The 25,556-nt window shown below is 39.7% G+C and overlaps 1 protein-coding gene across 1 annotated transcript; it reads left to right on the forward strand.

Annotated features, from left to right (window-relative positions):
- The first annotated feature begins 272 nt into the window (after positions 1-272).
- Positions 273-23,907, forward strand: CAVIN2 (caveolae associated protein 2). The gene is made up of 2 exons (XM_039321942.1): positions 273-1,151; positions 21,680-23,907. Exons 1-2 carry the CDS (start codon positions 663-665, stop codon positions 22,451-22,453), a joined length of 1,263 nt encoding a protein of 420 aa, XP_039177876.1. The 5' UTR covers positions 273-662; the 3' UTR covers positions 22,454-23,907.
- The last annotated feature ends 1,649 nt before the right edge of the window (positions 23,908-25,556 follow it).

Here is a 25,556-nt window from a genome sequence, read left to right on the forward strand (position 1 = left end):
GATAGGATCAGGAATAATGGGGCCGCAGTCAGGTTCCCCATTCAAAATAAGTCCTTCTCGTCACCCCACATAAATAATATGTTCTCGGGTTGTACTTTCCCTCTGCCATTTCCTTGCTTTCTGCCAGAGGAAGGGCAAACGCAAACAATTCTTTCCATAAAGTCGTTTAAAAAAAAAAACCTACAGACACAAACTCACACACAAAACAGGAAGGGAACACTGGGAGGGGATTCCTCGGGCTGTCTCCGCAGCAAAGCAGCCCGCCCGAAAGTTTACAAGCCGGCCGTAACCAATGGCGGGCTGCGGCGCAAAGCCAGGCCTGTGGGTTTTTTTTTTTTTTTGCCCCCGCCTATACCAGTGAACTCATGAGTGAAATATGACATTTCGCCCATAAAGAAAAGAGGGCGAGGAGGGAAGAAGCGAGGGAAGGACGGAGGGGGAAAACTTAAACCTGCAGGCAACGAACTCTGGGCTTGAACCCTTCCTGGTTTCAGAATCTGGAGATCAGATAGGGCGGGGCTGCGCCGAGTTTTTCTCAAGTTTTCGGCTACTGCAAAGAAGCCTCTGAGGTGCTCGGTGCTGGGGCAGATTGCATTCCTGCCTCCCTCAAGAAGACACCCGAGAGAGGGAGCTGATCGCAGCAGCCCACTAGCCTCGTCGCGATGGGGGAGGACGGAGTGCAAGCGGAGAAGAGCAGCGCGTACGTTTCTCCCAGCTCCGATGGGCCTCTGGATGCCAGCAATCCCAGCCCGGTGCCCTCGGGCAGCCGCAGCCCCAGCCTGCTGCCGCCAGCGCCGGGCGAGGCGATTCGGGACAGCTCGCAAGTGAACGCCATCACGGTGCTGACTCTCTTGGACAAGCTGGTGAACATGCTGGACTCGGTGCAGGAGAACCAGCAGAAGATGGAGCACCGGCAGATCGAGCTGGAGGGTTCGGTGAAAGGCATCCAGAGCGACCTGAGCAAGCTGTGCAAGAACCACACCTCCACCAGCAACACGGTGGCCAAACTGCTGGAGAAGTCGCGCAAGGTCAGCGCCAACACGCGCGAAGTGCGCGACCGCATGGACCGCCAGTGCGCCCAGGTGAAGCGCTTGGAGCACAACCACGCGCAGCTCTTGCGCCGCAACCACTTCAAGGTGCTCATCTTCCAGGTCGGTATGCGCGAGGAGCGAGGGAGATTGTAGGTTTGAGGAGGGGCCCAAAGAAATTCTCCTTCCCCATTGAGCTTTTGCGAAAGTAAAGTTGTGGGAATTAAACGCGGCGCAAGGTGGGGCGCAAAGTGGGGACACGGCCGGATACCCTCTTCTCCTTGAAGGAAAAGTGGACTATAAACCTCTACATACGAGCACAGTTAAGCCCAAAATTTATATTGGTAGGTGAAACATTGGTTAAGAATTTTGCCCCATTTTACAACCTTTCTTACCACAGTTGTTAAGTGAATCGCTACGGTTTTTAAGTTAGTAACATAGTTGTTAAGTGAATCTGACTTTCCTGTTGACTTTGCTTGACAGAAGGTTGCAAAAGGTGATTTACATGACCCTGGGAACCTGCACTTGTCATAAATATGAGTCAGTTGCCAAGTGTCTGAATTTTTATCAGGGGACGACGGGCATGCTGCAGTGGTGTGTGAAAAATAGTCATAACTCACTTGTTTCAGTGATGTTGTAGCTTTGGACGGTCACTAAACGAATGTTGTAAGTGGAAGATTACCTGTACTGCAATGTGTAGCTCTCACATTTTCTCCACTTCACATATTCATAATTCCTTTGTATTTGGTATGTTTTAAGTATTAGTTTCCCCTTACAGATAGATCATGTACAAAATATCTAATAAATTGGTGCAACTTGAAGCCTTGCTGAAACTTATCCCTAAACTGAAAAAAAAACAACGAATCAACATAAATCTGGGCTCTCAAATTCCATCAAATAAAAAGCTGCTTTTATAGGCTCTGGAAAATATTATTAGTTACTGCTGGGGTTGCAGCCCCACCCAGCTTAGCTGTTGGCAACTACTTCCGGCTGGATTCTCTCTCTGAAATGATTCCTTTCTCCACATCCAGCAACATTGACCACAACAGCAACAATTGCCTGTTGTATTGATGCCAAGTATATCTGTCTGGACTCATTGGAGTTTAGTCCCAAGTTACTTTGCTGAGGATTGATATTTGACTAGTGTCCTCTCAATTGCATAAGTAAATGAATCACTGCCCCTACATTTGTTTTCTAGTAAAAATAAAATCACTTTGTATTTTTCCTGCATGGCAATGCAATCTGTATAGCTTTTCATCATATGGGTAACACAAAGTAAGGATAGATTTACTCCTTAAAAGGTATTTGCCCTGCCCCGCCTTCCATACTGTATAAATAAGATCAGCAGTCAAATCCAAGATTTCAAGCTGTGTTAGGTTGCATTTTTCACATGGAAAATAAGGCCCAATTTTAAAGATCGGCAATGTTTTCTTCCTTATTTTTTAGGATTTCCTTCTTTAACTCATGATTGGAGTCTAAATTTCATGCCTCCTTATTTTACTGTTGACATTAACCTGCATATTTGGGGCTTAGGGCATGCACAAAATTATCATTAGGAGAGAAATGTTTGACTTCTTTCCTGTCCTGAACAAATTATTCTAACTCCTTCGTTCTTCTGAATTGTTATCTTAAAAATGTTTTACAATAGAATTTCTATGCATTATTCTTTCTTCTAAAATGTCTATGTCTGCTGATGAAACCCAAAGTCTCCACCAAGTAAAATATCTTGGACATGTGTTTACAATTTAATGTTGTTTAATATGTAAGAAGGCGGTCAGCAACATTATTTAATTAACTGAACAGTAAATAAAGGCACTACTGGTGTGCCCTCTTAAAAAAAATTCTTCTCCTTATGCTACTTCTTATATTGTCATCCTTATCATGATGGATTTTTTAAAGGGATATTTGATCCTTCGCATGTTCAAGATATATACTGAGTGGGCCTTATTCCCCTTAGGTAGCCTTTTGAAACCCAGTTTCATAGACCAAAGAAAATTGCTACTATTTAGGTATCCAGTAAACAAATCAGGATTGAGAAACTAGTGTGCTTTCAGGTACATCTGAGTTATAATTTTCAGCATCTCACAATATTAACCTAAGGCACGGGTGTCAAACTTGCCATGTCACATGACATGTCACGATGTATCGTGACATTTTTTACATTGCCAGAGCTGTGGTGGGCGCGGCCTCTACATGATGCAACCGGCCTGTGGGCCAGCAGTTTTACACCCCCTGATCTAAGGTATTGATTGGGGTTGCATAGGGTGTCCAAAACAATTTAAGTAAGGGAGGAATATTACAGAATTTATAATAATGGTGGGTGAGACCAAAGCAGGCTGAGAAACATTTTTAAGAAGCTTGGGGACCTCATCTAAACCCATCTTTTCATGGGTTACAGATGGTACCTCTTTTATTTAACTTTGAGAATGAAAATGCTCCAAAAGCTTTCCTCCCTCTCCCTTACCCTCTCTGTCACTTATCTTTGGACAAGAGTATCCTTAAATTAAAAAAAAACCCAATGAATTGATAATTAAGGAACACCTACATTGTATTTACATTAAAATCTTCTAGGCAGAATGATATTGAGATCTGTGTAGCATCTCTACATTTAGATCAATCTCTCTTTTCCATTCCATGTAAAGAAGCCAGCTGATGTGACAATTGCATGTTTGAGTCCCAATGAAGTAATAGGGTGGCACTTGAGGGCAGCAGACAAGGGTTGTGGTTAGGCCTTATGACACCCATGGTCCTCTGTTGCCAGTCATCAACCAATCTGCCTGATCCGTGCTTACTACTTGTTTCAATTCATTTGGTGATTTGTGTGGCATAAACAAAGCCATGCTAATTCACCTACTGTATATATTGGAATCAAACTCTATGAGAGACACCTCTTTTCCTGGCAAGGGCTCCCTCTCCCAGAATCTGGCATGTCTAATAAAGCAAGTTAGACAACAGGTAATCAGGAGACAAGCAAATGTGATATGAAGAACAGAACAGCTGGAACAAGGCTCATGTCATTCCAGTGTCCATCACCTCCACTTGCCTCCAGAGGTTGTGGGTGCTCCAACACTGGAGAGCTTTAAGGACATGAATTGTAGGGTGGTGCGTGCTTTGAAAATGATTCAGATGAGTACTTCACAGAAGAATGTGCAGAGCACAACAGTACCACTGCTATTCTTCCAGGTTCTGCAGGAGCCTGAAAAATGCAGCTGATTTTGAGTCCTTCAAATATTTGCAATTTTTTTTCCCAGAGCCACATGAAAGCCTGAAAAGGTGGGGCTGGTTGAATGAACGGAGCAATAGGGCTTGTGCAGGATCCAAAGCAATTCTTCTCAATACCTTCAGAAATGAGGACAGACTTAATAAGCATCTATATGCCAGCCCCAAGCCCCAGCCCTGTTTTGGAATAGGATAGAAAGTTCAATATATTTCGTTCCTTCTGTCAGAAGTCATGCTGGAAATTGTAAATCAGTCCAAGTGCTTGATTATGGATTTTCAAGGCAAGAAACTTTTTTAATAGTTTGGAAAGTAGCCAGATGCTTGAAACAAAGCAATTCATTAATTGAAGTCATTAAAATGGGAAGACAGGCCATTTTACAGCTGTTCTTTTGTGTAATCTTTCCAGAAAAAGCAGGGGTGGTGATTTCCAAATCTAGTTATATGGTACTTAAATGATAAGCAGCTTTCCCTCAGCTCATGCATTGGGCATCAATTCTCATTTCAACCCAAGAAGGAGGATGACTCACACTTTCTTTTCTGATTATCCAGCACCAAGCAGGTTGCCAGAGAGATTGCACTGGGTGTCTTGCTCTCATGTGTGTTGGAGGGCCATGCTTAGGATTCTTGACATTCTCCTAGCAGTGAGAAGTACCGGAGGGAAACTACAATCAAGAGTTTACTTGGAATGTATTGACCTGATGTCAATGGGGTTACTTCCAAAGAAGAATGCATATGTTTTGGTGACGGGTGATTGGTTGATTCCCTCTAGAATTACATTCAGCACTGCACATTTAAGAAACAGAATAAGCCACACAGGTCATTTTCATGGAGGAAGAGCAATTTTATCCCAAAGCATAATATAAGCCATTATCTGATCTCCATGTATCCCAGTGAATTATATTTGAAATAGTCTTTGACTATCTTTGAAATAGTCAAGGTTAGTAGTCCTTCAGAGAATATATTTGTGGGAGTCTTTTTATCATAAGATTATATAAACAGAATTTTATCCAGCTAGCCCTGAAGATATTACCTAGTTGGGTAATGAAAAGTCTGCAAGAAAACAACCCAAGCTGAGACAGCACAAATGATTCCACACTTTTTTATTCAATTTAGCACCCTCCGACAACTTACAGCTCCCAGAATTTGTAGAGTTGTATTTTCAATGCATCTGAAGGACATCAGGTATAGGAATCAAAAGAGAGGACAGCAGTCCCTTAATGTCTCCATTTTGGGCCAGTTGTTTCATTAGTCACCAAAATAATCTATTACTGTCGATGTGTTGATCCCCTCTAGCATCTCAAACTATTGAACTATTGCTGATGAAACTACAGTGCGGTAGAATATGTCAGATGCCCATTTTACAGAATCACTAAGCAACGTCTAGAGTTCCTATTTCTTATGGTGGCATCTATGATTTATTTGGTCATTCAAAGTATTTTTATCCCACTCTAAAAAGCCAAAGAAAAGGAACGAAAGGAGAAAAAAGCAAACATAGGAATGAATTTATAAAGTTAAATAATAATCATTTTAATAACTAGCTGGCTAGAATTAACTCAAGCATGGGGACAAGAGTTGAATAAGTTGTCTATCACAGAATACATTATTTTATTCTCCAGGTTTATCTGCTGCAACCTAATAGAATATGTTAACTTTTCTGTGTACATTTTTATCACTGCATACATTACATAGCCTATCCAACTTTGGCTGATTTTTTTAAAAAAAAAGCTAAGCGAGATGATCATACATGGAAAAAATATACATGGTCATTGATAGTCTTATACAGACTTGATGACACATAAGTAAACAGGATCAACATAGTACTTGGATGAAAGCTCAACTCTGGAGATAATGAAAAACTTTCTTATTATCGCCAAAAACACCTCATGGACATGTCCGTGGAATCACCAAGAGAGAAACTTGATTTTTAAAAAAAGATTTTGCGACATTGCTAATCTCCAGTAGTAGTTTTGAAGTCACCTGTAATGTCTGTTGTTATATTTATATAGTGCTTTAAAATTGCTATAATTATTTATTTTCTCCATGGTCTTTACAATAGCTATTAATTTGTAATACGATAAGAAGCATTCCAGATCAAACTAAAGCGATGGTTCTCAAACATTTTGTCTCAGGACATCTTTACATTCTTAAAAATATTGAGGACTCCAAAGAGCTTTGATTGATGTTGTGATATTTAGTAGGGGATCCCCAAATCACACTTTGAGAATCACCAGACTAGAGGATAATCAGATCCAATGTTCTGTTCTGACAAAAAGTCCGTTAGATATACATAGGAATCCCAGAAACTTAATGCAAGAAAACCATCCTGCTCATATTCCCCAGCAATTAGAATTGACAAGCTGACAGTTCTTGAAATGGAAGATTCCATACTAATACCAATGATGCCAAAGAGGAAGAAGGTGACCATATATACTTTTTTCATGCCAGGTATAGTTTTACGCAGATTTGTCTGACCTCCCTTATTCTCCCCACCCAAAGGTAAAAAACCCTGTAATGTGTCCTCATATAGGTAGTCCTTGCTGAACAATGATAATTGGGACTAGAAGTTCTGTAAAGTACAACGACACATGACCATGCTGCCTAACAACAGCAGTTCCAGCAGTATCAAATTAATGTCATTAGGCAAAACACAGCAGATTTGTATAACCACAAATTCCAACTTCTCAAATAATGATTATATGCACTGCAACAACCAGAACTTCAGGGAATGGCTGTAAGTAACATCATTCAGCACCATTGCAAGTTCTGACAGTCACTGAACTAATGGCCATTAAACCAAGGACCACCTAACAGAATTGCTCCAGCCCCCTAATTGTTTTTGTTGCCGTTTTGTGTGATTTCTTGGCCACATATCAGGAAATGGGGAGAGTAACTTCATTGTCCACAGTTATTTAATACGTCTACTGGATTCACTTTTTTTCTGAAAAATAAAACATTCCCACCATCCAGCTGGTGATTCGTCAGCAAGGAAATGAATAAACGATCAATTTTCACCATCATATATCAGAATTTTACCAAGCTTCTATAAAATAAAACTTCACATGCAACTCGCAATCGGTCCAATTGTACCATCAGCACGAATGTTGAAAGACATGTTTGTGCTGAAAACACTTCTTCCTCTACCTAGTGGATGTTGTTCAGTTTCTACATCAGTGCTCACATATAACAGCCACTCAACACAGTTTGTGTTAGAATGTAATCACATGAATATGAATTTTCTGGCTCAGAGCTATGTCAGGATCTGTATGACATTTTCTTCTAGGATGCCCAGCTTTTAGAGGAAGTGCCTAGGCCGAGTTGCAGATTATAACTTCATCAGATAAACAGCAGTTTTGTTTTTATCTGCCCCTGATAAAACAGAAGAGTATGCTGGGAGTATGCCGGGTGAGAGAACAGAAGAGTAGGCTGGGAGATTCCTTTGAGATGCTTTAAGTTCATTTAATTCTGGAGTAGGATTTGGTACATGGGGAATATCTTGCTTTAGCTTTAAAAAGATTGTGCCTTTTTCTCTTAAAGGCTTTCAGGAAGCGTGTACTCCACAACTAGAAGATGGGAGAGGTTGAGAGACTTTGAAAAGACTCTTTTTCTTGTCATCACATGGCTATCTTTGGCTGCAGCTTAAGGCATTGGGAAGGTACTTACAGGTGCACTCAGGTATGGCCTAAACTGTTGGCTCAGGAATTCTGGGAGTTGAAGTTCATGCCTCATAAAAGAGCCAAGGTTGCCTACCTCTGGCCTAAAGCATCTTCTTCAGATCCAAACTGTTGTGTGGTCTTTATGTCTTGACACATTAAGCAAGTTGGGTGGCAGGCAAGCAACTTTAATGTAAAGCACTATCCATCTGGTCTCGCTTTGAAACATTTGCAATCTGTTTCCCGAACACACATTCCAAATGAGAGGCACAGTGCTTTTGATCTATAGTAGGTATGTAGCTTTACTGCACTTTTTGGGTGTGGCAAAAAGGCCACCTCATTTTCTGAAAGTATTTCAGGGATAATCACTTCAAAAATAGTTTGAAAAGAGGATGGGAATTTATAAATCAGGTTTATAAATTAATTTTATTAGTGTAAAGTAGTTAATTGTAGTTTATATTACTTATAACCATGATTAACTATTTTATATTTTATTATTTGTTTATTAAATCCATTTATATGGTGGCCTGTCTCTTAAATGTGGCTCTGGCCAGCTTGATTGATTACATACCATCAAGTCTTAATGACCAACCACACGTTAAAAACGATATAAACATAATAAAAGCAGAGGTATAAAAATTCATGTTAGTTAGTAACTATGTTTAGTTCATAATTTAACTACTGCAAGGGTGTTTATTATCAGTTAAAGTAATGATGATTTATTAATACTGATCCACACTGTGTCATCTCAGTTGAGTTATAGCTTTAAAATAAATTTAGAAAATTACGATCAAAATAAAATTCTTTCCTGTATAAATACCAGTGCTCATGGACACACCTGAGATTCTTAGAAAAAGGAAGCAGACAGAACTGTTGCCATGGCAATATCTTGATAATTGGCAATCGAGGCTGGAAAGATCTAGTAGGCTGAGCCTGACCCACTGTAGACTACTGGCCTTCAGATTACAAAGATGCTTTGTAGAATAAAGTTGATAGTCTGCTGCCCTAGAGTAGGACTAGAGGTAGATGAAAACATTTAGTCTTTGCTGCCATCTAGTGACTGTTCAGATTTTTGCAGTCCCACTCTGTTACCTATAATGAAATATGTATGGCCCGCAGGGACATTTTATGTGTTTTTCACCCTAATTACAAAACTCTTACAGTGCGTAGGCATTACATTCAGAACTTTGATAACTTTGATCTATCCTTGGAAACATGGATCTGGTGTTGGAGAAGCAGAGGGGAAAAAGAAAGAGAAAAAGAGCAGTCTTGCCTACTGCCAGCCAGTCAGAAAACAGGTTTTCCCGTTTCTGTTGTAGAGTAAATGAATAAGCTTGTGCCCAGGCACTCTGCTTTTCTAGAAGTCTTCTGAGAAACTCAGTTCTGTTAAAAGATTTGCTTATTAAACCCAACTTGTTTTTTTTTTTATAAGATCGGCAGTTTGCATACCATCCCCTTTTTTAGCAATAGTCTGGATTATGCAGAATCTAAATTTGAATCAAGTTTATGAGACATTCCGCTTAGCTCTGAAAAGGGGAGGGAATTTGGAAGCTTTTATGCAGATATGATGTGTGCATAGCTTACATTTGTTTTCACGTTTAACATCTGTTCCATTAGATGATAATTCTTTAAATATATCAAGTGGGTCTCATGGAAAATGTTTGGTGTGCTGACATGCTAATCTCTTGTCCATTCACCCTGGAAGGAAGGGCCTCCGCCTTGCTTTTCATTGTTCTCCTCACCCTGTTTTTCTCATCTAAATCAAAGACAGAGGAGAATCTTTTTATTTATTTATTTTCATTTTTTTCTGGGCATTTCCTAAGGGCAAACTATAAGTTTTCAGCTATTCTATATAAACTTTTAAAAAGGATAGGAAGAACCAGCCAGAATGTTCACAATTTCTTACTTCTTTGTTTTGCTTTAAATCCAGAAAATAGGGATCTATTTTACTGATTGATAGGAGAGATAAGAAAAAATATTTGAATCAAAATTTTTGATAAGTGGACAGCCACTTGTCTGGAATGGTACAGGGTCTCCTGATTGAGAAGGGAGTTGGACTAGAAGATCTCAGAGGCCCTTTCCAACTCTGTTATCTATTGTTACTTGATTTTGCTTCAGGTTGTGGCCTAACCCCCTTGATTTTCCTGTGTGTTGATGAGAATTTGGGTCTACTTTTAAGTCTGAATATATATGGAATAAAAGGGGCAAGTTCAAATGGTTGCGTAAGGTGCCCTGAGACTGTATGAAAGTTCTGCATTTGGGATAAGAAATATAAAATCATGCCCCGGCTATTGCAGTCACTTTTGGGCAGCCCATGACTCTTAGCTTTCTGAAACTTTTCTGGAAAGTGAAATGGCTCCATCATGGTGAATGGAGATGAAAGAGAGAAGATCCTGCTGCTGGTGCTCCTTTCTTCTAAGCCTCTTCTGCTACTGCCTCAGGGCATTTCATGAGATTTGGGATCAGGACCAAGTAAGGGTCCAGGTGGCTAAGCATCTTTCCGAAACTTTAGCTAGGCCAGTGATGGCGAACCTATGGCACGGGTGCCAGAGGCGGCACTCAGAACCCTCTCTGTGGGAACGCACACCGTCGCCCCAGTCCTAGGCCTTCAGCTGGGTTTTATAAAACCTTTTCGCTTTAGGCCTCCGATGCCGTGTACAAAAAAAGGTTCAATCAATCAATCAATTTCAACTTTTCGCGGGGAAAAAAAAGATCTCGCAAAGTTGGAATTGATTGATTGAACTTTTTAGTCCCACCCAGTCTGCCATTATCACTGCAGCCACGCCCACCCAATGGGACAGGTCCACCCAATTGGCCACACCCAGCCAATGGGCCATACCCAGCCAATGGGCCACACCCACCTGGCACTCGACGATGCATAAGTGGGTTTTGGGTTGCAGTTTGGGCACTCAGTCGCTAAAAGGTTCACCATCACTGAGCTAGGCCCTTGTATGAGTACAGCATTCCTATACCAGAATTGTTGTGGCATTCACATTTGAGCATACACATGAGTGCGTTAGCATAGAGTAGATAAGCCTTTTTGGGGCATGACATGATAGATGTCAAAATTATGGGAGTGACTGTTTTGCTTAGTTCCCAGAGGCTGCAGTTTTCTCTTCCTAGTCTGTCCAAGGAACAGTCATGCCACACCTCAGAAAAAAATGATAAACATTGCTATAATGTTCCAGGCCCTTCTCCTTCCCCTTCCCCTTCCCCTTCCTGTTCCCTTTGTCGAAAGGTCTTCCCCAGACCAAAACTCTTGCAATAATCTCTGTTACTACATTACATAAATCTAATTTGAAAAGGCTATTAAGCTATTTAGACCATTGTCTGATATAAAGGAAAAAAAACAAAACAAGGGGAGTTGGAGAAGAAATGCTAAAAGCAAATACATCTAGTAGGTTGCAGTTTCATTTCGGAGTCCTTTTGAAATATCTGAGAAATAACTGACACTTTTTCTCCTCTCTAAACAGTTCTAAACTCTGCTGGCGAGGACAAAGAACCTGTGTCTGCTTAGTGTGCGGTTTCAATTTAGCTCGTCGATTTTTTTTTAAAAAAAGCTCATTAAATGCGAGACTGTGTGTTCCTCCAAGGCCCTTGTTTAACAACAAATGGATGTGGAAATAAATATGCATACATTTCATGCTTGTAAGGAGCCACTCCTCTAGTTAGTTCGGGTGGTTAAAATTTACGGCTGGTGGTCAGTGAAATGTTGAGATTATGAGATATACAAAGGAATGAATTAAAGCTTGTTATTTCTCACTGTTCTGATGCATGCATCTGGAGGTTAAGAGAATTCTAATCTGCCTTTTCCTGGCTATATGCAAGCTTCTATTATCTTTCCCCTTTTACTTATAAGGAGAAACATCCCTTCAGGAGACATACAGTAGAATGGGTGACAAAATGATCAACGTATTTTTGAAACAGCAAGTGCTGTTCTTGAGTCCATGTGCAAAATTTTGTGGTGGGGTGCTAGTGGAAGCTCTTAGTGATATCAGCCCATTGACAAATACTTGAAGTTTATTTTGATAAAGTAAGGAAATATGTGAGTCTTCCTCCTATTGACTGCATCCATATCATGTTTTTTGGCATTACCTAAGTACCTTGCCATTGCTGTCTTCCCAGACGTTTGGCTGCAGTGCTGGGATTCCCTGGAGAGCCAGCTCTCCAAGTTTTGAACAGAGCCAATGCTGTTTAGATTCAGAGATCAAGGTGCCCCTACTTTTTTGGGAGGGGGATTAATGTAACTCATTCTGAGAGATCTTCAGAGCAATATATTAAAGGTAGCTATTATGGCTTTTAATATAGGATGCAGAAGACTATCCCAATCACTTCCTTTTAGCTCTTCTGAGTGGACTATTAAACATAAGCTGCAAAAGAAAGATCCCCCTCAGTACTTCAGTCTAAACCTTCAGAATGAGGTGGGGAGATAGTCCTTGTGGCAGGTGGGAGGGTGGAGTATGGTGGTGGGACATTGTCCTAACGTGTTAGGCTTCCTCCCTGGGCTAGCTCAGTCTGGGCTGAAGCTTCCCAGAGCCACTTCATACAGTTGACTGCCCTCTGAAGAAGGAAAGCATCCCCCTCTCTTCCTTTTTCCTTCTTCAGTTTAAGCTTCGCAAGTTTCCTATCGTGCAGTGGGCACCTTACTTTGCAGTTCTCAGCCTTTGTGCTAGGGAACAGCTGGCCGTTTTCCATTTTTGCTTCTAGAGTCACTCTTGCCCTTGCTTTCCTTCCCTCTCTAGTGACTGAATAGGATGACTCACCATGTTTAGCGGTGGGATTAGTTGTCTCTACATATTTTTATAACATGACAGAAATGTTGTCAACTTACTGAAGGCAAACTCTTGTTATGCTGTGAAACTTTATACCATGAAAAAGACATATTCTTCATGCATTGGTCAATTATCTTAAACATCTAGATCTCAGTCACCACCACCTGAAAACACTAAAAAAAAAAAGTATTTGCATTTAATTTGTTTGTACAGATAGACACATGTGGGCAAGTGTACGCATACTCATGCTTCAAAAACATTCAGTCATCAGTACAGTACATGTCATCATGGTGATCTGTTCCATCTACTGCCCAGGTGCTTCATGATAGTCTCTGCTTTGCCTTCTTATGGTTCTTGACTTGAATTGTCATCAAACAGAAAAGTGTCCTCTGTATAATTGGACACCCTGGCCTTTGTCTAAACTATAAAGAGAGAATAAGGATTTCAGAACGATGAAATGAGAGCACAAAGTCCCATTGTAAGGGTTTATTGAATTTCACCAAATCCCATAACCCTCCCTGCGCCCTCACAATAGGACAGGATACAAAACAGTAAATACTTGAGTCCCCTATTGGGATATGAAGCTCAGTACATCTAAAAGGCATTTGTGCTGTTGAGGCACCTTTAAGAGATAATGTCTGTTTTAAATAGATAAAATCTCAGAGGCCTCTCATTTTTTCTTTTGTTTTGATTTTCTGGATTGTTTCCGCTTATCCTCTTTTTCTTTGTCTGTGGCTGCGGGAGTTGTTAGAAATGCAAGCAGCTGAAAACCGACTGTTTGCAAAGCCTTTTTAAGCTTTGGCATCATTCCTTCCTACTTTGAGGGGATCATGTAAGTGGCATGATTTTTTCCCATTTGGAATTCAGAAGAAGCATTATTTTGCCCATCATGTATCACTCAGTGGATGAACAAATTTAGGAGGCTGCCCAACAACGGGCAAGTATTGTTGGGTGTTTGAAAGAGTAGAGTTTTAATAGGGTATGGGGAAACAGAAATTTCCAGATAAATTAGAGACAGGGGTCTAACCATAATCGGGACTATTCCAAACATTGGTAGTTTTTAAATGTTTGATCTTGGAATGAAACAAATAAGAAGGGAAGCAAATACGGTAGCAGAAATTCAGTTGTTTCACTGAATTGTATTTGGTGCTTGGAATTAGAAAGAAACAAGGTTTCACAAAACACCTGCATGCTCAAAAATCAAGACAAAGTGAGTTAGGAAGGTAAAGATGCAGAAAATGATAATGGACTCTGAAAGAAATTGATGACATAGGATACAAGACCATTAAATGTTCTCATAGTGCACCAATTTGCACATATTATTACAGGGCTGCAACTGCAGAACTTTTGACACATTGGCTTTTTTTCCACTGGGAGGTAGTACGAAAGAAGAGCTCACAAATGCTTTCTGAGCAAAGATTCATTATGGGCAGGAACCATTAGGAGCATTAAAACCTCTTTTTTTTCCTTCTAAAATCAGTACTAATTCAAATGTACTACTGAATTAGTAAATGGAAGCATACCATATTAAATCCAGAAATGGAAAATATATTTTCTTCGCTTTTCAGTATGTGTAGTTTCCTTCTGATTTAATAACGGCTAATAATTTGGAACATTTAAAAAAACCTTCACTGTGAATCAGCCCCTACAGACACATCTGCCTTTATATATTATTTATATAAATGCATCCTAAGTAGTCACTAATATTTAACTCAACTAATTGGAATAACCTTTGTTTTCAGTCTGAATAAATAGGCAATTGATGTTCTATTTTTTTAATGTCAAGGTTGTTTTTTTAAAAAAATAAGTAAATCCTCATTTGAAATCAGTTTGGTTTTAGTTTCCCGAATTTGCTCCCAAGGAACATGACTTTTGATTAGGGGCAGAATGTTCTCTCGTAAAATACCTACGGCTCAAGCAGAACAGCCATCATATCATACCGTGCTCGCTCTCTCCAGGGCCATTTTATATAAATAGGAAGGATGTTTAGAGGATGCTTATCCTTGGTCATGTTTGATCCTGAAATATGGGGTTTGCTCGTGTGGGTGATTCTCTGGGAATTGGATGAAATGCCAGGAGAAGACCTGGATCATGGAGATGAATGAACCTCAGGTCTATCATCTACTATTAACCTGTTCATATTGTGGTATTCCAATATTTTGTAAGTGAGAATGCCTTGATACTAAATTTTACTTGCTTGCGCAATGGTTTGCTGAATCCAGCTTTCTGCTGAACAATATTAAAGAAAAGAAACACCATGTTCTTTTTATTTATTTATCACATTATTATTAATTACATTTTTAAAGCACTGCAATTGTGCAATTTTAAGTGAAATATCTGTAAAACATTAATCATAAAAATAATCATAACATTATCAAAGTATCTTAAAACTAGAGCACACAGTATCTTAAATCATTTTTAAAAATTCTTATTTCATACAGGATGTAGCATACAAGACAACTGAAATTCACATTCTATAGTTTGTTCAGCTAATTCTAATGGCAGTTGTCCAGTTTGACCAAGAATTGTTTTCCAGGATCACAAGCAACATCTGATTCACATTTGAATTAGAATTTATTCAGTTGCTTGCTAATTTTAATGGCAGACCTCAGTGGAAAGCAGAGAAGGGAGATATTTTAAGAGTGACAGCCATTTTGAATTTTCTAAAATTCAAAACCACCTCAGGGCAAAACACAATGGCAAAATGTGGGAGGCAGATAAATCACAGTCCACTTTCTAAGATGGTATAATCACTGGCAGAATCCTCAAGAAATCAGGAAGATCCTTGATTCTTTTCCCTTCCCTGCTTTTCTCTCTTTTACACTGATGCCACTGTAGGGAGAAGTTTAAAAAAAGGACCAATATTATTTCTTACCTTCCCAAATTGCAGGGCAGATGAGAGAATGTGGAAGAGATGCCAAATTGTACAGATGCTTGGATAAGGCATGTAAAAGCAGGAGAAAATCCTGCTAATTGCTTGTTTCCCCAAAGCTGTCCCAAAGTGAAACAGATTTTCTCAAACAGAAAAAAGGCAGTCTTTTTGCCATTCCATAATTTAAATAAGGAAATAAAGTGAAAAAGAAAAGCCCAGGCTTTCCCTTCTCTAAACATAAAACAAATGGGTGCCTGAGGTTCCGTTTCACAAAAAGATCAGGTGTTCGCTGCTGGAGAGCTGACAGGAAAATTTAAATTATGCTTTTAGCACTTATTTTTGAGTTGCATAGTTAATAAACATAATTCATAGCCACAGTGTGTTTTAAAATGGGGTTGAAAACTTTGTGGAAGACATTTCCCTTAATAGCTGTTCCTAATGACTGCCAAGTGAAATAACCAAGCTCAGAGCCCATAGACTTCTAAATATTAAACGATAGGTGCAAGTAGTGGTGGAATTCAGCCAGTTTGCACCACTTCAGCAGAACCGGTAGCTAATTTTTTGTTGCCCAGGCCCAGAATAGACTTCCAGAAGTGGCATCCACACAGAGAACCGATTGTTCACATATTTGAATCCCACCACTGGATGCAAGATACATAATATTTGGATCCCAAGTGGGAAAGGGGGTTTGGATCCAGGATCAACATGGTTGTTGTACCTGGTTGCGACACCCCAGAGACACAGCCTGAAGTCCCAGGAAAATATGTGTGTGGGTTCCAGCCATGAAAGCAGTAAAAATAGGCGGCATCCCCTTGTCATCTCCTCCTGAGCACACACATTTCCCTGAGATTGCAGGGTAAGCTCCTGCTTTACAATAAATTTCCAATACAAATAGTAAAAATGTCAGACAGTTCAGTACATTCCAGAAAGATCTGGAGTTTTTAATGAAGAAATTTTTTCCAGGCTTGGTTCCTTTCAGATGTCCTGGACCCAAAGCCCCATCATGCTCAGAAGATTTGTTATTCATCTTCTCTAGAAGACTTCCCTAAGTTCTTCAGTCATGTCAAGAGGTGTTCTTCACATGTGGGCACGCTGGACATACTCTCAACTCACTTGGGATGACAGCAAAGAGTACAAGTTTAGCTATAGTAATTGAGGTAGCTTCCTAGAATAATTTCCTCAAAATTCCTTACAATCAACTATTGACCAGGGGAAGAACAGGGATTCTTCAGGAGAGGTGTTTATATAGCTCTGAATTCATGGATATAAATAGATAAATAAATATAGTGCCGGGGCTGTCTGAATGGCTGTGTTTAGGGTGCTCTAAAGCCACTATTCCTTTATAAACCCTTACTTCTGAAGGCAGAACTAAACATTTCCATTTCCCAGCAAGTTGCTTAAGAAACAAGCAGATTATGAGAAAAGCAACTCCCTAGAACAATAGGAGATATTTCTTTACTTGGGAAAAACGGAGCTTCATGAAAGAAGTTCCGGAATTTTTACTGTGTATCACTTATATTTGAAATTCCGACTTGGCATTTTCACCGGCTTTATCTGAAAAGCCCCAACTTCTTAACCACGTACAAGATGCAATAAATTCAAGATACTCACCCCGAGATAGCTGAGGCAGTGACCTTTCTTCCTAGAAACCTTTTTGGCAAGAGAATGGCACTATCTAACAGGCAAATGCAACATTATAACTGCTGCATTTTGCGATTAGTTTCTCCCAGGGAACAGAATAAAGTAATTGCAACATTTTAGTTGGCATACCTATCTTGTTCTAGGTCAAAAGATTCTCTCTCCTTGTTCTTTCCCTAACAACATGAAGGGGAGTTTTATCTGGTGAGCATTATCTGGTTGGAAATGAACAGAAGCCAAGACAATGACAGAAGTGTGTAGAAATGAGTAGATAATGCAGGTAGCAACTTCAAAAATAGTCCTGAACTTCGTGGAAAATTCTAGGCTCCAAAGCTGTGCAAGCCTGCTGTTAGTTCATTGATGACTTCTGTAACATGCCATGCGGAAGTAGATTTTCACAAAAGCAGACAAGCAAGATGAGAACTTCAATTGCTCTTTTGTAACCCATTTATTTTGTGGAGAGTCTTCTAGAATGTTTTTCTTTTCTAGCAGGCAGAAATTATAGCTGCTTTCCATGCCAAAATAATGAAGCATTACTACTATTTCTGCTATCTTTTGCTGAATAACAGAGTTGGGAGGGACCTTTGAGGTCTTCTAATCCAACCCCCTACTCAAGCAGGAAACCCTATACTATTTCAGACAAATGGTTGTCCAATCTCTTCTTGAAAACTTCCAGTGACAGAGCAACCCACAATTTCTGGAGGCAAGTCGTTCCACTGATTGATTGTTCTGTCAGGAAATTGCTCCTTAATTCTAGGTTGGTTTTCTCCTTGATTAGCTTCCATCCATTGCTTCTTCTGCCTTCAGGTGCTTTGGGGAAAGTATATTTCCTCTTCACATTCGTCATCTCTTTCCATCTATAGCAGATATGTCAAACTCGCGACATTACATGACATCACGCAACATATCAGAGCTTTTTTGCCATTGCCGGCAATAGGGTGGGCGCAGCTCCGGTATGATGAAACCGGCCCGCGGGCCGGCAGTTTCACACCGTGATCTATAGCTTCATTTCTCCTTAAAGTAGCAGGATTTTCTCCAAATTGGTGTCATGGTTTTAATATATCTGGTTCTTGATAAAGGCCAGCTCTTTTGAACCTCCCTTGTGGCAGGGAGATTCAATATACTGAATACGTTATTTTATTTTAATTTAATTTAATTTAATTTAATTTTAATAAAAATGTGATTGCCCTGCTTGAATGCCTAAGTGGAAGAAGAGAGCCATTACACACCTTTTATTTCCTATATTCTATTTTGTTACAACTCCTCCCAAACATATCAAGGCTCAAAATGGCTCCCTCACATGTTGATTCTGTACCATCTTTCATTTTCAACATTTTATGTGTTTTATTTATACTGCAGAACTGGTTTAATAATTATTTTGTTGCTTGGTGGGGCTTTGCTTCTATAATACTCAATTTAAAGCAAAATAGATGATGTTAAACTGTCCTTTAAACCAGAGGTCACCAACCTTTCTTGGTTGGCAGACTGGAGGGAAAGGGAGAGGGAAGCATTTTACATGCACGTGCACATAGGGCCACGAGCATGCGTGCAATGCAACGGGGGTGGGGCTAGCACCTGCGTGATACTAACCCTGCCCCATTCTTGCATGGCACAGCGCCCCATGCCTACTTTCATGCCATGAAGTGTGGCAGCGGCCCGTTTTTGCACCCTGAGGCACAGTGGTGGCCCGTTTTCATGCCCAAAGGTGCAGCAGTGGCCCATTTTTGCATCCTGAGGTGCGACGGAGTCCCATTTTTGCACCCTGAGGCACGGTGGCAGCCTGTTTTGTGCCCCGTGGCGCAGTGGCGTCCCATTTTTGCACGGCACGGCAGTGTCCCATTTTTGTACCCCGCAGCACGACATTGGCCCATTTTTGCACCCCGTGACATGGAAGTGTCCTGTTTTCTCACCCTGCAGTACAGCGGCGGCCCATAGGTTGGGGACCTTTGCTGTAGACAACTTTATTAGGTGGGTCTTTTTCCCCATAAACATTCATTCCCAAAGCCAAAGATATTCTCATAGAAATATTGAGCCTTTGGAATGAACACCATTCAAGATGCTGGCTTTAAAAAGGACTCAACTCTTTATGTATAAGAACACTATAATAATACTGAGGAAACTTGAGGAAGCTGATCAATGAAAGTTTGCAGTTTAACCATCCTCCCATCAATTGCACTGAATTTGTATTTTGTCTGTTCTAGATTGTTCCACATGCCCCTCCTATATTCACATCTTGGCACGAGTATCCATGACCCTCCCAATATATGTACAGAGCATTCTAGGTAGTTCATGTCCTAATCTCAAGGTTCCCTTATTGTTAAGCCTAAATTGATTCCATTGTTTCCTGCCACAAATTTTTTTAACAGTGGGTTTGTTAGTTTATAATTTTCAAGGAGTTGATAGCAACAGAGTGTTAGTCACCCTTTTTTTCCGTCTTGATACTATAAAGAAAAAAAAGCAAGAAACAAAGAATAAGTTTATGTGCCTAGTTTTATTGTATCGAGTGTGGCAAAAATTAGAAGAGAATACATATGTTTCAAGGTCAAATTCATATGGTGTTTATCTTCCTTCCTCTTTAAATTATTCGGGATGGACTCTTTAAGTTCTAATAATAAGTAAAGGAAAACTTGTTTATGGCCATTGATTAGCCCACATATAATATTGCAAAATACAACAAAGCACCATCAATATTAAAAGTAAAACAAAAATAATAATGTGACAAATACCATTGACTTACCCCTGTGGTTTCTCCTAGAGCAGGCCACAAATTGGTACTGGTCTGCAGCCTGTTAGGAACTTGCCATGCAAATTGCCACAAAGAAGAGGGAGTCAAGCTATTCTCCAAAGCACCTGAAGGCAGGATAAGAAGCAATGGATGGAAACTAATCAAGGAGAGAAGCAATCTAGAACTAAAGAGAAACTTCCTGATAGTTAGAACAATTAACCAGCGGAACAACCTGCCTCCAGAAGCTGTGAATGCTCCAACACTGGAAGTTTTTAAGAAGAGACTGGACAGCCATTTGTCTGAAATGGTTTAGGGTTTCCTGCCTGAGTAGGGGGTTGGACTAGATGACCTTCAAGTTCCTTTCCAACTTTATTATTATTATTATTATTATTATTATTATTATTATTATTATTATTATTATTATTATTATTATTATTATTATTATTATGCGAAGCTTTATCTGTGCCTGCATGGCATCTGGGTAGTATCCAAAACCATTCTCCCCACACAGCAACCGCCAGTCTGTAGAAAATATTTTTCTCCCAAAACCATTCACTGATACAAAAAAAGGTTGGGGCTGCTGTCCTAGAGATCTGCACATATTCAAAAATGTTATTGGTATTCAGTATTATTTTTGGTCATGTGTTCAACAGGGATATGTGGATGATGGGTGGATATATAGAGAATGGTACCTTCCAGATGTGAATAGACCATACTATTCTGGGGGGCAATTTCAGTCCTTAATGGCTGCTACCCATCAATACCACATGTTAATGCAGCCCATGCTAGATAGAAGGTTGTAGTCCAAAATAACTAAGGAGCCAGAATTGGAATAAGTTCCGGGCATAGTATTGGTGTTCTGATAGGTCAGTATTTTGCCTTTGTAAAAATCAGATGCACAAGTTCTTATAATTAGTTTCGAGGTCAAAGTTCTGTTTGCAGCCTATTTTGAACAATGCAGGCATGGGAAGGGAAACCAGTTAATCTGAAAAAAATGCATAAAGAAATTCACTTGCCACAAGCCCACATATCTCAGAGTAAAGGTTATACTTCTCAGGTCAAAAATACACTTACTATAGGAAGCTCAAAGTTCTGACATTCTTACCAATTTGGTAAGTCAATGCTACATCTGTTGAAGAAGCAAAAGTCAAGAACAGTTTGTATCATTCTGGATTACTTCTTTTAGGAGTAATGCCATGATAGAAAAGTAATCCTGAATCCATATCAGAAGATAAGTTGAATCCAGTACTGAGAGAATAAATTTTGGCCAGGGGAAGCAATGCTCCCAAGGGTTTAATTCATGTCCACCAACCACATCATTTCATATTCTGTGCTAATCAAGGATTTTGGGGTAACTGTTTCACATTTATATTGACATATCGTTGATTGAAGTTCAAGCTAACAGGAGAGGATTTCTGTTCCAGAAGAGAAGGAATGATAGGGAAATTGGGAGTGATCTTGCATCCTGTTTTTAACAATGTTAAGATATTGGCACGATTACAGCTGCACTAGTCTCTAATAACCATGTTGACTAAAATGTATTTTATTCTAATAGTAGATGACAGCTCATAAACTCATTACTTTCACGCAGTATAAAAGAACGGTTCCATAGGAAGTGAGTGATTGTTACTGGTTGAATATACTGTGGCACAAAAACAACTTCCTTTACCTCATTATCTCAAAGGAAAAATATTGATGTTATTCAGGGCTGTGCCTTGTTTATCAAGTCTGTGTCTTGTGATGCTTAAATAAACACATATCAACTCTTTTTACAGGAAGAAAATGAAATCCCTGCCAGCGTATTTGTGAAAGACCCGGTTCCCAGTATTACTGATGGGAAGGAAGAGCCTGTCGATGAGAACAAAACCTTGGAAGAAACTTTGCACACCGTGGAGTTATCCTCAGAGGATGAAGTGCCCCACGATGACCTTGCAGAAGACAGTATGGATGAGAAAATAGAGGAGTCCAGAGCTGAGAAAATCAAGAGATCGAGCCTTAAAAAGGTTGACAGCCTGAAGAAAGCATTTTCCCGTCAAAATATTGAAAAGAAGATGAACAAGATCGGCACCAAGATTGTCTCACCTGAACGGAGAGAGAAGATCAAGAAGTCTTTTACCCCTAACCATCAGAAGTCTTCTTCATCCAAAAGTTCATCTTTCAAGATCTCTCCCCTGACATTCAACGTGAAGAAAGTCCATGATGGAGAAACATCCATAGAAGTAGAAGACAAGCCAGTGGAAGCTACTGGTAGTGAGCATGCAGTCTTTGAAGAGACCACCCTCACTTCAGATCCAGTCTCTTCTTCTTCTCCAGCTGAAGAAGGAAAAGCCTTTGCTGATTCTTTGGAAAAAGAGTCAGGAAGTGAAGGAGAGGTGGTGATCAACAACAACATTGAGCTTGCAATTGTTGAAGAAGATGATGACTATAGAGCTTCATTAGAAATCAGACAAGACCTTTATGAAGAAAGAAACAAGCCAACCAGTGGAGAAATGGAATATTCTGAAGAATCCAATCAAGCAGCTGTCCTCCGCGTAGACCAAACAGCGTAAATTGCCTGTGCCCTTTCTACATATGATGTTTTTAGCTATATCGGTCACCAGAATATGTCTGGTATACTATGAATGTGGGTCTAATAGTGCCTCTCAGTGAAATTGTTGGTTTTCAAGTGTATATTTCCTTATAAAACTGTTTTGTTCATTCAATTAGAATTGACTCCCACAGTCAAAAGTAGGGCTGTTTTCCAATTAATACAAAAGCAGATGTCTTCAACCCTCTTCCTACTTTCTAATGTTTCCTTATTTTACCTAGAATGTGTTTAAAAGAAGTGTTCAAGACAATTAGGCCATTTAATAAAAGGCATTACCTACAACAGTCGCTTTTAAATTGTAGTTAAGAATATAAGCAGTGTCTTGTTAGATCAGACCCCTTGCCCTGTCTAGTCCAGCAGAATGTTATTTGGCGAACCAACTACATAAGGAAGCTCGTTTGTCTCCCAGCTGATTCAGGAAAGTCACACTGTCGTCAGTTCATAGATCCCCAAGACTTCCATGAATTGATCCAGCCTTTTTTTTTTCTTCTTCTTGTGAAGCCATCCAAGCTGGTAGCCAGCACCACATCTCATAGTACTAAATTCCAAAATGTAATTACAGGCTGTGTAAAGAAGGAAGGAAGGAAGGAAGGAAGGAAGGAAGGAAGGAAGGAAGGAAGGAAGGAAGGAAGGAAGGAGAAAGAAAAAAGAAAGAAAGAAAGAAAGAAAGAAAGAAAGAAAGAAAGAAAGAAAGAAAGAAAGAAAGAAAGAAAGAAAGAAAGAAAAAGAAAGAAAGAAAGAAAAGAATCCTTTGGTCAGTCCTGATTCTTCCAATACATTCAATTTGATTCTAGTATTTTGGGAAGAGGAAAATAGCTTTTCCTTGTCCACTTTATCCAGATTTGCCTAGATCCATGACCCTTATCCCCATCCACAATTTAGAAGCATCAGCTTTCAGTGGAGAAAGCATGGCTATTAAATGATGCATGTATGAACTCATTTTTTGAAACACGGATCCCATGTTTTCTTTAATCCAGACTGTGAGCCTGCATTGAAAAGACAGTTTCCTGCATTCTGCTTGGCTCTTTGTCTCTTTTGAAGGGAACTGTAAAATCCATTTCAGTATCCTCTTTGCCTGTTAGCTTTCTCCTACTAACTGCTTTTTAAGCTACAATCCAATTATAAGCTAAACTCTTTCCCACCTATGCCATAATAGTAAGGCAATTTAACATGTTTTCCTAAGCTGTGGAATCCTCAAAGCTTGTAATTTTCCTTCTTGATGTGCTGCGACTATCCCAGTATGATGTCAGAGGGAACGTCATGTGACAAGGGCCAATACTGAAAATGCAGGAGTGAATTACTAAAAAAGTATAGCTTTTGACAGTGTACTTAACACACGTTATGTGCAGGTGCACTGGAGAAGATATTTTTTAGCATATACAATTGACTTGAGAAACAAGATTACTGAGAGAAGGCTGTACCTCAACAAAAATAAGGAAGTGGGATTTTTGCTTCCTTAGTGCTGTTCAGTGCCTCAGTTAATTAATAACTGTTGATACAGAACAATTAGGCAGTTGAGTTTTCTGCCTAATTGTGTCTGCATCAGCCTATTTTTGTCTTTTATTGACCTTGAGAATATTCCTTTATCCACCTCAGTTCCATGCAAGATGAGCATTAGTTTTGTTTTGTCCTTTCAAATAAAAGGAAATCAAGTTCTTCTGGAACTACAGGTAGTCCTTGAGGTACGACAGTTCACTTCGTGACCATTCAGAGTTACAGCAGCATTGGAAAAAATGACTTATGACCGTGTTTCTCACTTACAACCGTTGCAGCATCCCCATGGTCATGTGATCAAAATTCAGAGGCTTGGCAACTGACTCATGACGGTTGCAGCATCCCAGGGCCACGCGATCACTTTTTGCGACCTTCTGACAAGCAAAATCAATGGAGAAACCAGATTCACTTAACACCTGGGTTACTGCAGTGATTCATTTAACAACTGTTGCAAGAAAGGTCATAAAATGGGACAACATTAATTTAACAACTGTCTCACCTAGCAACAGAAATTTTGGGCTCAAGTGTGGTCGTAAGTTGAGGACAGTGCAGTCTTATAGCCTATGTTCTGAATCCCACGTGTCTGTTAGGACTTACTTTCAGATGAGCATATGTAGGATTGCAGGCGTAGCGTAGTAATGAAGTAATATCAAAGGTAATATATGTTAAGATCTATTTTAGATTTTTTTTTCCATGTGTATCTTCCCAGCATTTTTTTTCCCACTGTTGGTGGAGCAATGAAATACATGGCTAGACATAAAACTATGAGATCAGTAAGATGCATATCTTGTCTTAGTGTCTAAATTGAAAACAATGTGGTTAGGAGTGTTTGTGCACCACAGAAACTGATGGTCTGCAACTCTTATTAGACCCAGTCAAAATAGTCAGTGATGGGAGAATATCTTCTACATTCTCCCCAACATAGGGATATAGGGCAAAATATATTGAGGAACACACAAAGGCAAATAGGATCTCTTCCTTCCTTATTTAATTCCAACATAATGTTCAAAATGAGGAGAGGATATTACTCTTTCCTAATCGAGAAAGTTGCACGTACTATTTTGCACATGTGCCAAGACTGGCATGCCGTGTGGGCAAAGTAGCAAGGAGCATTCCTCCTTCCACACATGCACCCCATACCCCAGGTTGCACCATATCTAAAGTCAGCAAAGATATTCTGATACATAGGCAAAAGAATCCCTCATGTAGTTCTCCACACTCTTGGCAAGTTGCTTCCCTTTCAGGAGAGCCCAGATTTACTTCCTGAGGCAGACATGTCATCTGCTAAAAGGCCAGACTGTTCTTGTGAGGTGCTATGTTGCCTCATAACTATTATGGAAGGTAACATAGGTGACAGGTGGGGTAGCAGATCAAGCAAACTTACAATGGAATGTCTATGTAGGTGCTCTAGGATAGCTTGCTTGCTTCTGTTCCATGCAGCCTTAAATTGATCATTAATGTATATAGATATATATATATATGTTTTATGTTAGATTTATTTTAAGAAAGATTGCATTTAAAAGAATAAAGAAAAAGATTATCTGCTTAATAAAAACAATTGTTTTAAATGG

The sequence above is a fragment of the Crotalus tigris genome, unplaced genomic scaffold (assembly GCF_016545835.1).
Source record: "Crotalus tigris isolate CLP2741 ecotype Arizona unplaced genomic scaffold, ASM1654583v1 scf7180000023830.6690815, whole genome shotgun sequence".
Lineage (NCBI taxonomy): Eukaryota > Metazoa > Chordata > Lepidosauria > Squamata > Viperidae > Crotalus > Crotalus tigris.